A 15,151-nucleotide genomic window follows, 5' to 3' on the forward strand; every position below is an offset into this window, starting at 1 on the left:
CTCTGATATTCACAGACGCTCTCTGTCTGATCGGACCGAGCTTGAAAACTGGGTCAACACCGAAGTCTGCAGACGTTCAAAGCCGGCAGAATAAAACCCAAAAGAGCTGCAACTGTTGGAAAAGTTGGTTCCACACAGACGTCATTTTCCTTCTGTCTCACATGTTTGCTCTTTGAACAAAATCCCCCCTAAAAGAAAAAAGTTTTTGGTTTTATGCTGTGACCAAATGTTTGGGGAGTGAAAACTTTCCCGCGGCGCGGCGGTGCGTCCTCCTCCACTCGTCGGTCCTGAGGGAGCGGGAGGCGAGCGGCGCCCCGGCCCAGTCATCCTGGGCGAGCAGTTGGCGGCTGACGGCCGGTGTGCCGTGGCCAGCCAGTTGGCCGTGCTGTCGCTGATGGCCGCCCCTGAGCCTGACTCACATCATAAGGGCCCCATTGTGTTCACAGGCGGGATTGGGTCTCACTCAGCGCGTCATTCAGCTGCCACTTCTATGACTAGGAGACATTCTGGTGCCTGCGTCTTGTTTCTGGGCCGGTGCACACAGAGCCGCTCTGTTCTGCCTTTGGGCTCCTCCGCCTGAGTTTTGGGAGGTTTTTAGCCGAGCCTGCTGCTCGGTTCCTCTCACAGACCGGCACATTTATGGGGGAACCATCGTGGCGACGGGCTCAGGGTTTGTGTTGAGGCGGCGGGCTCCGTTTGGGCGTCTGAGCTGATGTCCTGCACTGCAAAAATAGAACTCAAAATAAGAAATTATTTATTAAAATGAGAGTGTTTTTTCCTTGATTTGAGCAGGTAAATAAGATTATTTGCCAATGGAATGAGATTTTTGCACTTAAAATAGGAACAATTCATCTCTATCATCTTATTTCAAGTGAAGTATATCTAATTATCTTATTTTAGGGGTAAAAATACTCATCCCATTGGCAAATAATCTTATTTACCTGCTCAAATCAAGGACAAATACACTCAATTAAAGAACATTTTACTTATTTTTAGTTCTCTTTTTGCAGTGCTGAGGGGGCAGCAGGAGCCTGCATACGTGAGGCTCGTCTCTTGGCCTGCTAAGAACTGGGGAGAAGAGAATATCAGCACATCTGCTGTGTGCAAATAAAAAATAAATACATATTTATTTCAGGAATCAAAGTGGGAACAGAAGTCCTGGCAGCTCCTGGGCGGTTCGAGTGTCTCCCGTTTCAGGGGAACATGGGAGAAATGACGAGTTCGCTGGAATTCCCAGCTGCACTCTGAGCATCCAAGAATTTTCTTCTTGCATGCATCAGATGTTTGATAAGCATTTTTTTTCTTCTTCCTTTTAAATTCATAAGCGTCCTAACCCCCCCTCTGGAGATCATAAAGTAAACCAAAAAGATTGATGCGTGGGCGGATCTGAAGGGTCTTTATAGTGGACGGCTGATAAACTCTCCTCTGTTCTCTCTCTGTTCTCTCTGTTCTCTCTGTTCTCTCTCAGACGTGCGTGCCGCCAGGGAGCAGATGCATTTAGGAGGAGTGACCTATCCCACGCTGCCCCTGCAGGAGGCAGTGCCCCGCCCGCAGCCGGGCTACGGCCAGCTCTCCGCCGCCTGCTCCCCGACCGGCTCCTTCGGCGGGTCCCTGCCTCCGCAGCCCCACAGCTCCTACTTCAGCGGCATGACGGGCCCCCAGCACCCCTTCTACAACCGGGTGAGACACGGCGGCTCCACACGCTCAGATCAGTGCACTGCTCTGTCAGATGTCCGCACAAAACCCACCCCCCAGATGTTCCCACAGTATTTTGTGTTGTGTGCATGAGCCTCCCCTCATGATTTTATTCTTTTCTCCCCATGTGAATGTGCGTAATGTCCCTTCTTTCTCCCCCCCCCCTGTAGCCGTATTTCCCCCATCATGTGTACCACCTGCCTCGACATTACTCTCACCATGTCCCCTCATCCTCGCGTCCTTCCATTAAACCGCCCAGTCAACCTCAGGACACCAATGGACTTGTGAGTAAAGATGAAACACCCGACCCGTCTCTCCGTGTGGCGAGCTCAGCACCAGCTGCTGCTGCTGCTGCTGCTGTGTCTCTTCCTCAACCCTTGAGCAGGGCTTTTGGTCCATGGTGTCAATCTGCTGCATGAACAAACCAAATCAGCCTCACTTCCTTTTCTTTTTAACACTCCCTCTTGTCCCACGTTGTTTTTTTTTTTCTTTCTTTTCTTTGATTCCTCCTCCCAATCTGATTTGCTTCAGCTTTTTTTAATTTTTTTTAAGTTTTTAATATTTCCGCTGCTTCCATGCTGGGTTAATGTCGTGATCCCATCCAGCTGCATTTATTTACATTCCAACTGCAGACTTTCATGTATTTTATTACGATTTGATGTGATAAACCAACACAATTAAGTGGATTCTTTCTAAGTATAGGAACATTTTTACAAATAAAACTCTGAGAAATGTGGCGGTTCCTGTTGCAGGTTTGTTTCCACCAGCTCTGCACATCCAGACGCCGACCCGTTCTCAGCAGAATAACGCGAGTTCAGACTGATTGGAGGGAGACCGTCTGTGTTCATCACATGTTACCAGTGATTTTGAACTGGATTTGGGTCTGGACTTTGACTAGGCCATGATCTGAACTGAACTAAAGCTGTGAAAGCTTCTTCTCACGCCACCCGTTTGAGTCGTCTCTTGACACACAGACTGAAACCTTTTGCTCGCTCTTTGTTGCTCGGACCAGTCAGACCTTATAGTTTCAGGTCTGGCCACAGATTCTCAGTTGGACTTAAATCTAAACTTTGACTAGGCCACTCTGACACACAAACCTGCTTTAACATCTCTGGCTGCGTGTTCAGGGAGTTTCTCCTGAGTGGGACTCTCCGCCGCAGTCTGAGGTTTTCTGCAGGTTGTTTCCTCCAGGATGGACCAGATTTATCTCCATCCATCTTCCCTCCACCTCTGACCAGCTGAAGAAAAGTATACCCACAGCATGATGCTGCCACCACCGTGTTACACAGCGGGCAAAAAGAAAGAATGCATAAATAAAATAATTATTTGTTTACAGAAAAGAGTTATTGAAGAGAAATTTTACAGTGCAATTTATAATTTGTTACCATACTTCCATAAAGGCCAGATTAGTAGAGTGCATGACTCTCTGCAGCTCCTCCAGAGCCACCATGGTCCTCCTGCTTCTCTGATCAATGCTCTCCTGGTCCAGCCTGTCAGTCCAGGTGGACGTCCATGTCCTGGTAGGTCTGCAGGTGGTCCATCCTCTCTCCAGGTCCACATGATGATCAGAGCTGTGGATGTTGCTGTAGAACCTGATCCTGCTGTAAACCGGACCAGAACTTCCTTCCAGACCCGTCTGCTGGTCTCCATGATGCTGGTTGTTCTCTAATGAACCTCTGAGGCCAGAACCAGAACATCAATGCTGAGATTAAATTACTCAAGGTGGACTCTGGTGACTGCCTTCTGAAGGCACTTTGCTGCACAGACTTTTATTTTAGGGTACCTGAGCAAGGAAGGATAAATGCAAACCTGCGTCGCTTTTTTTCAGATTTTTATCTCTAAGAAATGCTGAAATCTTTGTGTTGGTTTGTCACATCAAGCTTTAGCAACTGGAACTAAATGTGGAACAGCTAAAGGGTGTGAATAATTGTTATCCAGGCTCTGTAGACTGCAGCGCCTCATCCTGACGGGTCTTTAGTTTAGGAGACAAACCCTGAATAGGCAAAGGTCATCCCAGAGTGTGGAGCATTCAGCCTTCATCAAGCTTCCTTCTTATGCGTATTTGTTTCCATTCTGCATCCATGTCAGGATGTTATTGCAGAGGATGCCAGGGAGGTCCTCCTCTCAAGCCCCTGTGACGCAGCTACGGTAACCTGACTAACGAGGGATTCGTTAGCGTCCGCATTCTGCACCTATGCACCGGACTGTGTAGTCAAAGTAACCCAGCATCGTCTGTCTGGTGACCTAACCGCATCGCTTTAATCATGTTTCTTTGCTCGCACGGATAAAATGCATGAAAGTTGTGCAGAAAACAAGTGATACATGAAATGTACGCAAGAAACAATGCAACTTTAAAGCAAAAAAAAATGGTTATAATATGGTAAGAGAGAAAAGTTAAATGAATATTTTGGCCAAACATTCATACATGCAGTTCTAATTGTTGCCGCCTGAACACATGAAAAAACTCTGAGAAATACAAGTAAGCAGTTTATAGGAGCTGATTATACTGATTATTTACATCACTGGCCGTTTTTTTTAGCTTACACCGTGAAGCAGCTCAGTATCACTGCAAAAAGGGAACTAAAAGTAAGTAAAATGTTCTTGAAATTAATAAAACCAACGTAACCCAGAGCCAGCTGTGACTTCACTGTGAAAAAGTGTCGCGTTTCCCACCACACTTTTTCCTTCCACTAAACTTTCCATCTGGATGCTCAGATCCAGCCCTCTTCTTTAGCACCGACCTCCTGTGAAAGAAAATTTTTTGTACTTTTTTAAAATTGCACTGTTTTTATTGACCCTTACAAATTTAGTACGTCTTGTAGTGGTCCAAAATGATGATCTTATTGTAGCTGTAAGCTATAATGATCTAAATTAACAGAAAAAAGTAGTTGTAATAGTTCAATCTGTGCGTATATAACACGAGTTTCACTTTTTGAATTGAATTGCTGTAATAAATAAACTTTTCATGGATCATCTAATTTTTTTTAAATGCATCAGTAATATGCAAATATTACAGTATTTTACAGACTATAAAGCGTACTTAAAATCCTTAAATCTTCTCACAAAATGGATTTAATGCACCTTTTTTATAATCCGGTGCGCCTTTATGGTCCCACATATACAGTAAGCGTTGTTTCCAGAGCCGACCTCACACAGATGCCGGCCAGATCACAGCCTCGATGACGGAACAAGCAGAACTTCAGCCGGGATTTGAACCTGTGACCCGCTTGCTCAGAGGCAGTGTTTTAAGACTGTTGCGGAGAAGAGCCGAGGCTCCAGAGCCGAGCAGCTGCTGCTGGAACAATCTAAGCGATAAGGCGAGTCAGGAGGCTGGTGCTTATCAGAGCTGAGGCAGCAGGCGGAGGAGCTGCGTGAACCGTGGAGACGCAGATCGACCCCAAACCTTCTCCTCTCCTCTTATCGCTCAGCATTCCTGCTTTGTGTTCATTTAGGTCCCGCTCTTTATGCTCCTCGCATCTCCCTCCTCCGTTTGTTAATGCCGGTAAGTTTAGGCTCATCGTGAGGCGCTTGCGTACATTTCTTTCTCGGAGTCGGAGGACACACGCACACACACACACACACGTGTGCGTGTGCGTGTCGGCGTGCGTTGGCGAGCAGCTCCTCGCGTACGTAAGCAGGCCCGGCCGAGTGTAATTACCGAGCTGATGTCGCCGTGAGTACGGCTCCCTGTGGCTGCCGGGATTATCATCAGAGCAACTGTTGGGGCTGGCAGCTCACGCACACACACACACACACACACACACACACACACACACACACACACACACAGACGTACTGTACGCTGACAATGAGCCCAGCTCTGGTGGAGCTTATCTCCATACCAAGACGCTTCCTCCCTCACAGAGCTCTGTTTCCTCTTCCCCATCCTTCTGCCCAGCCCTGAGCTCGGCCCAGCTGTAATTACACTCTTATCACACACACACACACACACACACACACACACACACACACACACACACACACACACACACACACACACACGCGGTCTCCGTCACACACGTCGAAGACACGTCTGAATCTTCCCTGAATTGAAACTTCTGCTTTTGTGGAGTGAAGGTGCCTCTCTCTGTCTGCAAAGATTAGGGCTGCAGCAGAAACAAAATCTTCTCCTTTGATAATTCTCTAACAGCTTCTGCGTTCCAGGCTGAACCCCCCCCCACCCCCCCCACCCCCGCTGTGAGACGGATACATGTCCACCCTGTCCTCTTTCTGTCTGTCTCCTCTGTTCATTTCTGCCTCCCTAACGTCTCTGTTCACAGGTACGGCCCCGGCTGTGCAGCCCTCCCCCCAGTCCTTATCTGTGGTTTTGACTGTTTGCTTCTTCTTGTCTCCTTATCAAGCATTTAAAATCGCTGCCTTGCAAAGTGAAGCAGGTACATGTTTGGTTTGGTGGCCTCTTTTATCTTCACGTTCATCCTTTTGTCATCCACCCGTCTCTGCTCCATCTATAGCGTCTCTGCTCCATCTTTAGTGTCTTTGCTCCGTCTTTAGCATCTCTGCTCCGTCTTTAGTGTCTTTGCTCCGTCTTTAGCATCTCTGCTCCGTCTTTAGCGTCTCTGCTCCATCTTTAGCGTCTCTGCTCCATCTATAGCGTCTCTGCTCCATTTATAGCGTCTCTGCTCCATCTATAGCGTCTCTGCTCCATCTTTAGTGTCTTTGCTCCGTCTTTAGCATCTCTGCTCCGTCTTTAGCGTCTCTGCTCCATCTTTAGCGTCTCTGCTCCATCTATAGCGTCTCTGCTCCATCTATAGCGTCTCTGCTCCATCTATAGCGTCTCTGCTCCATCTTTAGCGTCTCTGCTCCATCTATAGCGTCTCTGCTCCATCTTTAGCGTCTCTGCTCCTTCTTTAGCGTCTCTGCTCCATCTTTAGCGTCTCTGCTCCATCTTTAGCGTCTCTGCTCCATCTATAGCGTCTCTGCTCCGTCTTTAGCGTCTCTGCTCCATCTTTAGCGTCTCTGCTCCATCTATAGCGTCTCTGCTCCATCTATAGCGTCTCTGCTCCATCTATAGCGTCTCTGCTCCATCTTTAGCGTCTCTGCTCCTTCTTTAGCGTCTCTGCTCCGTCTTTAGCGTCTCTGCTCCATCTATAGCGTCTCTGCTCCATCTTTAGCGTCTCTGCTCCATCTTTAGCGTCTCTGCTCCATCTTTAGTGTCTCTGCTCTGTCTTTAGCGTCTCTGCTCTGTCTTTAGCGTCTCTGCTCCGTCTTTAGTGTCTCTGCTCCGTCTTTAGTGTCTCTGCTCCATCTTTAGTGTCTCTGCTCCATCTTTCACACTAACATAGTAACACGTTGCCATCCGGCATGCATTAGAAAGAGACGTTAACACCGCCGTCCTTCACTAGAGTCACTAACACACAGAGCCTTGCTAGAATGTTCACACCTCCAGAAACCTTTTCCCACTTTCTCGTGTTAGAAATTCAGGCTTTGACGTCTTTTAATCGCATTTTATGCAGTCGACCAACAAAAGGTGGTGCTTAGTTAAGTGAAGTGGAAGCAGTTAAGTGTAAAAGTCCAGATGTGTGCAGTCTAGCCTCCGTGTAACTCAAGCCGCAAAGAGGCCCTTGGTAACACTGGAGGAGCTCCACATGTCCACAGCTCAGGTGGAGGTAGCTGCTGCACGGACAGCCATCAGTTGAATGCCTCAGATCTGACCTTTTACATAAGAGTGGTGAGAAGAAAGAGATGGAGCTAAATCAGGACCATCCTGGAGGTAAACCTGTCAGAGGCTGCAGGAGGAGGTTCACCGTCCAGCAGGAGAACCAGCCTGAACATGCAGAGATACGATGGGATGGTTAAGATCGAAGCAGATTGTTAAAGTGGCCTAGTCAAAGTGCAACTGAGAGTCTGTGGCAAGTGTTAACGCTGTACGTTCACAGATGTTCTGCATCCAATCTGCAAAAGAGCTAAAACCAAAGAAAAGTTTCACTCAAACATGTCGCCTGGATACAAGTTTGCTCAGTTTTTAGTAGAAATCAACTGTAACACATTTCCTTTCTGTCCTTCCACTAATGCACTACTTTTCATTGGTCCTCCACATAAAATCCCAGCGAAATACTGTGAAGTTTGAATATTCAACCTAACAAAAGGCGCTGTGGTTTCACCCTAGCACTAAAAACTTCTGAGCGGCAGTGTTCATCCACACCATCACAGAAGGTTGGCTCTCACCAGCGTCAACAGTTTTGTACGGAATGATGGTAATTTTGTCCAACATCCACTGGGAGTCCAGCTAAGCCCCGCTCTGCTGTCCCTCAGAACCAGAGACAAAGCCAGGGGGCTTAGTCTGGAGCCAGGTCTTAATGGCGCTAATAGCCGAGGGGAGCGAGAGAGGGAGGCCGGCACAGGAGGTTGAGGGGGATAATAAGAGAGAGGAAGGAAGGAAAGGCGACAGTAAGGAGAAATGGGGGGGTGCATTATTGCTACCGTCGATAGGATGAAGTTGTGAGATGCTGGCCGGCTGCTATGAGCCACATTCAGCCTCCTCCACAGTGATGGCCGCTGACGTTCAGCCTGGACTCTGCCGTCCTGCCTGGTGCATGTCTCCTCTGTAGGACCGGCTGCTCGCTCTGCACTCGTCTGTGTGTGTTTTCTGGGTGTGCCGGTCGGCTCTAACAAGCACATTTCATTTCTGCCAATCTCTGCACACACCGACCGTGTGCTCATGTCTGTGGGTGCAGGTGTGTCCCGTGGCGCCGCTCAGCTCGCTGGGGACGGACGGCGTGTGCGAGCGGCTCAAGCAGGTCGACGGGATGGACCCCAACATGCTGCCTCAGTACGCGGCCATAATCACCAAGGTAAGAACGCTGTTCCTCCGCTTCGCCTGCATCTGTAGCTCCGGCTTTTATTCACCGAGCTCTGTGCGTTTGCAGGCCAACATAAACGGCCGAGTGCTCACCCACTGCAACCTGGACGAGCTGAAGAGGGAGATGGAGATGAACTTCGGTGACTGGCAGCTCTTCAGAGGAATGGTGAGACGAAATGACCCAAAGGAACATATAAACGGTGACACGATGCTTTTCAAAGTGGTTTAAAAGCCAAGGAAGGGGGTTCATAAGTTATTTGCAAAACTATTCACACGCCTTTAGGTTTGTCAGCCACAAGCTCCAGCTTTGATTTTAATTCACAGACTAGTGCATAAAAGTAGACGGAAAACATTTTCATTATTTGAACTGAGCGTCCACCTGAGTGTGAGAACTTCAGGATGAATGCAGCTGCTCTGTTTCTGGCCTCAGAGCTTCTCTAGAGAACAGCCAGAGGACCCAGGAGACGGGTCCAGGAGGGACGTCTCAGAGATGTTTGAAGCAACTTGGAGGTCTGTGGGACCTCTGGGTGAGATGCAAAGACCCAAAGCTCGGGTGGCAGAAGCTGTTAGCAGGACAACTTTACTCATGCGCTCCACTAATCTGATGTGGGGGCTGCAGTCCTTCCTGCGGTTTGCCACGGTCCAGGTGTGGGACGTAGAAAGTGTTCTTTAAATGAAATTCTTACCTTCATGTTGTGTGAACCCACTATCCCCTAAATGTGACATGGAGGTGGCAGCATCATGCTGTGGGGAGGCATTGCTGCAGCGGAGACAGCAGAGCAGGTGAACCTGCAGCCAGATATACTATGGGAGGGTTGGAGTGGCCTAGTCAAAGTAATAAGCCAACCTTTATTGAGAGTCTGTGGCAAGACTTTTGATGTTCACTGATTCTCTCCATCCAGTCTGACTGAAGAATGGACAAAGTTTCCGTCTCCAGAAGCAGGTGGTTCTACAGGGTTCTGACTCGGAGGACCTGAATATAAATACACGCCAAACCTTTTAGATTTTTAGTCTCAAAAAGATTTGAAGACCATTTATCGTTCTCCTTCCTCTCTACATTTCTGTCTCATAAGATCCCCATAAAATACATTAAAGTTTGAGGTTTTGATCTGACAGAATCAGACAGCTGTGCATTTTTTTGCAGCTTCCTGTTAATCCAGGCCATCTCAGGCTTACTCCTCCATTTAAGCAGCACCGTTTCTCATAAATAGACTTGAGGCTTAGACGGCCTTAAGATATTGGGATTTTATAATCCGTATTACCAGAAGCTCACTCGTCAGTCCAGAAATCACCGCCACATGCCGCCACACTAACGCGGGGCGTGTTGGTCGCGTTCAGCCGGGCTCACTCTCAAGCATCTGGAAAGTTCAGGGGACTTTCAGCTTCATGAAAAAAAAAAAAAAGCCCAGTGTTGTGTTGCCAGGATGCTGCGAGCGTGGCCATCTGGTTCAAGATGGCTGACTGATGTGTGGATGAAGGGAGGTTATTGTCGGGGAGGGAAAGGACAGATGAGCAGCTCTGCTTAAAGAACCGCTCACAACCTGCTGCCTGTTGGGCAACGTCAGCAGCCCAGAAAGACGTTGAGCTCAGATCCATGTTGGGCGCTTTGGGTGACGTTTCCCTGAAATCTGTGTTTCAGGTGATGGAGCAGCGGCACGCGGAGACGCAGGCGGCGCTTCAGGACGAGTCCCGCGCCGCCAGCGAGGCGGGCGGCAGCGTGCTCCACGGGGAGCCCGGCCGACGCGCCGCTGCAGCCCAGCGGGAAACTGGGCCCTTCAGCCTCAACCTGAGCTTTGAGGAGCTGAGCGGGGCGGGGCTGGAGGAGCCGCCGAGACGCAGCAGCAACCCGCAGTGGACGGTGAGTCCTCCAGCCAGGAGAACAAAGCCAAGCAGACACGTTCTTTATGCTTACTGAGGAACTGCTCATGCCCTTTAACTGGTTCACATTCTGTCGCTTTGCAACCACAACCCTCTGCATTTCAAAGTAGTGCTGGGTATCGCTAGGATGAGCCGATTCGATACGATTGTTGATACATAGCTCACGATACAATACGATTCTCGATACAGTCAGTTTGATTTACTTTGACTCGAATATCGATATTTATTACTTACAAATTAATGCTCAAAGTCATTCAATCAACAAAACAAGCCAAATATCTATGTTCAATTTATTGAACACTGATATATTAAACAGGAAAACAAAGTTCATTTGGTTCAATGCATTGAACGTATCACAGAAACCAAAAATGTGCCCAAACGTCTGATTTTAGGAACGAAGGAGTTTCTAAGATCCTGTCTGCCATGCCGCAAATTCATCTCACTTGCTCTTCCTCACTGTAAACAGTAATGGTGCTCTGTAATAACGCCCTCTAGGCATTGGGAGGTATATCGATATCGAAAGCCAGAATATCGATAATAAATCGTTTTCAAAAATATCGATATTAATCTTTGTATCGATTTTTATGCACAGCCCTATTTCAAAGTTTGGACTAACAAGAAGTAGCGCTGAAGTGTGAAGTGAGAGGATAAAGATTTGTTTGTGTATAAAAACCCAGGGAGAAGGTTTTCTAGCCAGCGTAAGACGGCGCCTCTACCTGAGCTCAGCGCCCCCACAGCGGCATGCAGGGGAGGGAAGCTGGTCAGGGTGGATGGAGCTAAATCCAGGTCGATCCTGGAGGAAATCCTGAAAACCGCCACATCAAAGTACACTGCAAAAACGGAACTAAAAATAAGTCAAATTTTCTTGAAATTAGTGTATATGTCCTTGTTTTGAGCACATAAATAAGATGATCTGCCAATGGAATGAGTATTTTGACCCCTAAAATAAGATAATTAGACATTTTACCCTCTAAAGAAGATGATGGAGATAAGTTGTTCCTATTTTAAGTGCAAAAATCTCATTCCATTGGCAAATCATCTTATTTACGTGCTCAAAACAAGGACATAGACACTAATTTCAAGAAAATTTGACTTATTTTTAGTTCCGTTTTTGCAGTGTGTAATCGTGGCTTAGAAATGGCCTAGTCCAAGTCCAGCCCTAAATCCAGTCGTAAGAAGAAACTAATGCATGCGTCTAGGATGAGACTTTGTCGTTTTTTGGGTGAGATGCGTGTTGAGCAGCGATCTGCCGAGCGTCCACAGCAGCAGACCGCATGTTGGTGACCTCAGAGGTTTCACACGAGCGCAGCAGGAGGAAACGAACGCCGCGTTGAGTTTGACAGAATTAAAAATACACACGCAGAGTTCAGCGCACCAAAAGGTGTCGTGGGGCCCGCGTTTATTTTCACCCGCCCTATTCCCAGCCTGCAGAAAACGTCTAAGAACAAACAAGTGGCGAGTCGACAGCTGGCTCTGCTGCTGATTTATACGTCTCACTTTGTGAATTGTTGTAAATGTAGTCGCTCCCAAATCTTTTCTGTGCTGGTAACATTTTGCTTCATCCGACTGAACTTTTTGTTGTTTTTTTTCTGTGCGTGTAATCTGAACATATGTGGACTGTCTGGCGTTGGTGTGTTTTACGGCGGTTTTACAGACGTAGTGACGGGACTTTCTCCTCCTGCTGTCAGGTGACAAACCACCACACTTCAAGCATGTCCAGCCTCAACTCCCAGGAATCGTCCAATGACATCTGCAAGCTGACCGACAAGCAGCAGGCGGAGTACCGGGACGCCTACAGGGAGTACATCGCTCAGATGGCCCAGCTGGAGATGTCCGGCAGCGGGGGGGAGCGGCCCGTGCAGCCCCATCCGGGCCAGTTCCTCCAGGCCGCCAGCTCCGAGGACAAAGGGGTGCGTTCGCTCTCTCTCACACACACAGACTATGACTTCATCTGTGGGCGAAGTAATCCAGTTAGAGCACACTTAGAAAAAGTATTCACACACTGCAAAAACAGAACTAAAAATAAGTAATATTTTCTCGAAATTAGTGCATTTGTCCTTGATTTGAGCAGGTAAATAAGATTATCTGCCACTGGAGTGAGTATTTTTACCCCTAAAATAAGATAATTAGATATAATGCACTTGAAATAAGGTGATGGAAATGAGTTCTTCCTATTTTAAGTGCAAAAATCTTATTCCATTGGCAGATTATTTTACTTACCTGCTCAAATAAAGTATAAATATACTAATTTCAATAACAATTTACTTATTTTTAGTTCTGTTTTTGCAGTGCACCTCTTGAACTTCCGTCATGTTATGTCTACAAACGTCAATGTGTTTGATACGATGGACCGACTCAGGAGTGGCGCTAATAAACTGAGCAAAGATTTTTTTATTTAAAAACAAAAATCTGAAAGGTGCGGCGTGCTTTTGAATTCTGGCCTGTTTTACTTCAAGACCTCTAAATAAAATGCAGCGTGGCCATTTTCCTTCACAAGTCACCTGGCGGTCAGACGGAGGCCGCCTGTGAGACACGGCAGTGGCAGCATCATGCTGCGGGATTACAGGAGCTGAGGAGCTGATGGGGAGAGGAAGGAAGGTTCAGAACAGTCCTGGTGATGAAAGGAGCCGACAAACCTGGGCGTACGTGTCCAAGCCTTAAATGGCCTAGTCAAAGTCCAGACCCAGATGGAATCATCTTTAGAAGCTCCAGGCTCAGGGATAACGCTGCTTCTAAGAGCAGTCAGCTTAGTAGCCTTTTAAATGTAATGAAACTTAACATTTTAACTTTTTTAACTCAATATTTTATTGCTATTTGAGCACAAAGATATTTAAACTGGTTTAAGCAGAAAGGAGTTTGATATAAATGAGACAAACTATGGAGGCCTCAATGTATGTAGATGTTTTTTTAGATATTAAAATGTTTGCTAGCTCAAAAAGGAGATTTTAAAAGGGGATAAAAGTGATTTAAATGAACATTTAATCGATGCTTTGATTTCCTGCAGTCTAATTATCTCTGACGGGCCTGCGGTTCTGGGCGGTTCTGAGCGGTTCTGGGTTGTAAAACGTTTAGCGTCACGTTTAGCCTGAGGAGGTCCTAAGATGATGGGAAGCTGGAGAATACGTTGATGTTTGTGGCTGAAGTTTGACAGAAGTTCAAGTAAACTCTCACAGCTGCACCAGAGAAGAAGAGCGACTGTATTTCTCTCTGAGCGTCTGACGCAGACGAAGCTCCGGGTCAGTGTGGTTCTGTGTTCTGACGCCTGTAATCGGTCCAAACTGGGGAAAATGGAGACGATCCCTTCTTACTTTGATTCTTTGTTTCTTGTGAGCCCCCCCGGCCTGTTTCTATGTTCCCTTTATTAAATCCTGTGCCCTCTCCTCAGGCCAAGGAAGGAGCCGACCAGGACAGCCGCAAGCCCTTCATCAAGAGGGCCTCCAAGAGCAGCGACGTCCCAGATTTCGCCTCCGGGGCCGACGCTCCGCTCCTGGATCCCATCAGTGAAGAGGACGAGAAGCTGGACCACAGCTTGTCCTCCAGGACCCCGGGCTCCAAGAAGAAAGGCGCCGGGTCGTACTATCACCAGCTCCCCAGCGAGGAGGACTCTGGCCCGGACGAAGCCGACAACACCACGCCTCTCCTCCACAAAGAGGGACGAGCCGGTCCTCCTGCTCCCCACGGGGCCCCGCAGCCCGCCGGGCTCCTGGCCAAGCCTGGCCTCCTCACAGACATCCTCCTGGACAAGAAGGACTCCTCCGACTCGGGGATGCGCTCCAGCGACAGCTCCCCTGATCCCTCCCTGGAGGAGGCCGGCGGTGAGAGGGGCCCCCCCAAGCCCAGCCTGATCGAGCTGGAGCTGGAGGGCCTGGTGAAGACCAGGGGCCTCCTGCCCAGCAGGCTGAGCGGCCTGCAGGACGCGGCCGTGGCCCGCATGTCCATCTGCTCGGACGCGCCGTCCGAAGCCAGCCTGGCGGCCAGCAGCCCGGACGAGGCGTGGCCCTGCGACGGCGTCAGCAACCTGAACCGCGCCGCCAGCAGCTCCACCCTCAACAACAACAACTCCCCCGACGACACCAACTCCAACGCCAACAACAGCCGTCAGCGGCAGGACGCCTTCCCCGCCTCCAGCATCGTCGTCCACCCAGGAAGCAGCAGCAGCGCCGCCGTCACCGTCCACCAGAACCAGAACCTGGTGTCCATCAGCCTGGGGGATGAGCGGGAGAGCGTCCTGTGAGACGGCTCTAGATGTCGTGGTGATGTAGAGCAGACATGTGTTCCTCAAGTTCTCCGTAGTCGATGCTGAATAAAGAACCCGGTTCTACGGAACCTGTTCCCGCCGTATCAGCGTAGGATTGTCTCCTGTGTGTAAACTGTGTGTGTGTTTGTGGAAGGGATGATTAGTGTTCTCACATAAAGAGTCAGCAGCTAGTTACTGAAGACGTTAGTTTAGTTTCTGTCAGCCGACTGTTACATGTTTAGTCAACCAATAAACCTTTCACCTCATCACCCTTAATATTTCCCTCATGGTCTTTATTTCTCTGTCTGGAAATCAGCTGATGAAACACTCGGACTCTTCAACGACTTCCTACGCAGTCGGTTAAAAATCTGGAATAAATAAATACGTTTTAGTTTTGGATTTAAGTTTCTGTCCTCATCCTCATGGTCACATGTTCCCAGAATTTATTCCCTATCCTAATATGGAAAAGTCGTATCAATTAGTTCATCCATCATCCATCCATGCACGCATTATCAACGCTT

General features: G+C 48.3%; 1 protein-coding gene across 7 annotated transcripts in view; it reads left to right on the forward strand.

Annotated features, from left to right (window-relative positions):
* Positions 1–14,906, forward strand: part of kidins220a (kinase D-interacting substrate 220a) — a 71,267-nt gene extending 56,361 nt beyond the window's left edge. For 3 of the 7 annotated variants that reach the window (XM_036150660.1, XM_036150662.1, XM_036150663.1), the window contains exons 25-32: positions 1,469–1,680; positions 1,866–1,979; positions 3,784–3,843; positions 8,391–8,507; positions 8,583–8,681; positions 10,155–10,373; positions 12,082–12,303; positions 13,779–14,906. In XM_036150660.1, coding sequence (XP_036006553.1) covers positions 1,469–1,680; positions 1,866–1,979; positions 3,784–3,843; positions 8,391–8,507; positions 8,583–8,681; positions 10,155–10,373; positions 12,082–12,303; positions 13,779–14,627 — 1,892 coding nt within the window. In that variant the 3' untranslated portion in view covers positions 14,628–14,906. Of the gene's footprint in view, positions 1–1,468; positions 1,681–1,865; positions 1,980–3,783; positions 3,844–6,056; positions 6,090–8,390; positions 8,508–8,582; positions 8,682–10,154; positions 10,374–12,081; positions 12,304–13,778 lie in introns of all 7 variants that reach the window. The other 4 variants (XM_036150664.1, XM_036150665.1, XM_036150666.1 and 1 more) reach the window with 4 other exon arrangements.
* The last annotated feature ends 245 nt before the right edge of the window (positions 14,907–15,151 follow it).

The sequence above is a fragment of the Fundulus heteroclitus genome, chromosome 19 (genome assembly GCF_011125445.2).
Source record: "Fundulus heteroclitus isolate FHET01 chromosome 19, MU-UCD_Fhet_4.1, whole genome shotgun sequence".
In the NCBI taxonomy this organism is placed as follows: Eukaryota; Metazoa; Chordata; class Actinopteri; order Cyprinodontiformes; family Fundulidae; genus Fundulus; species Fundulus heteroclitus.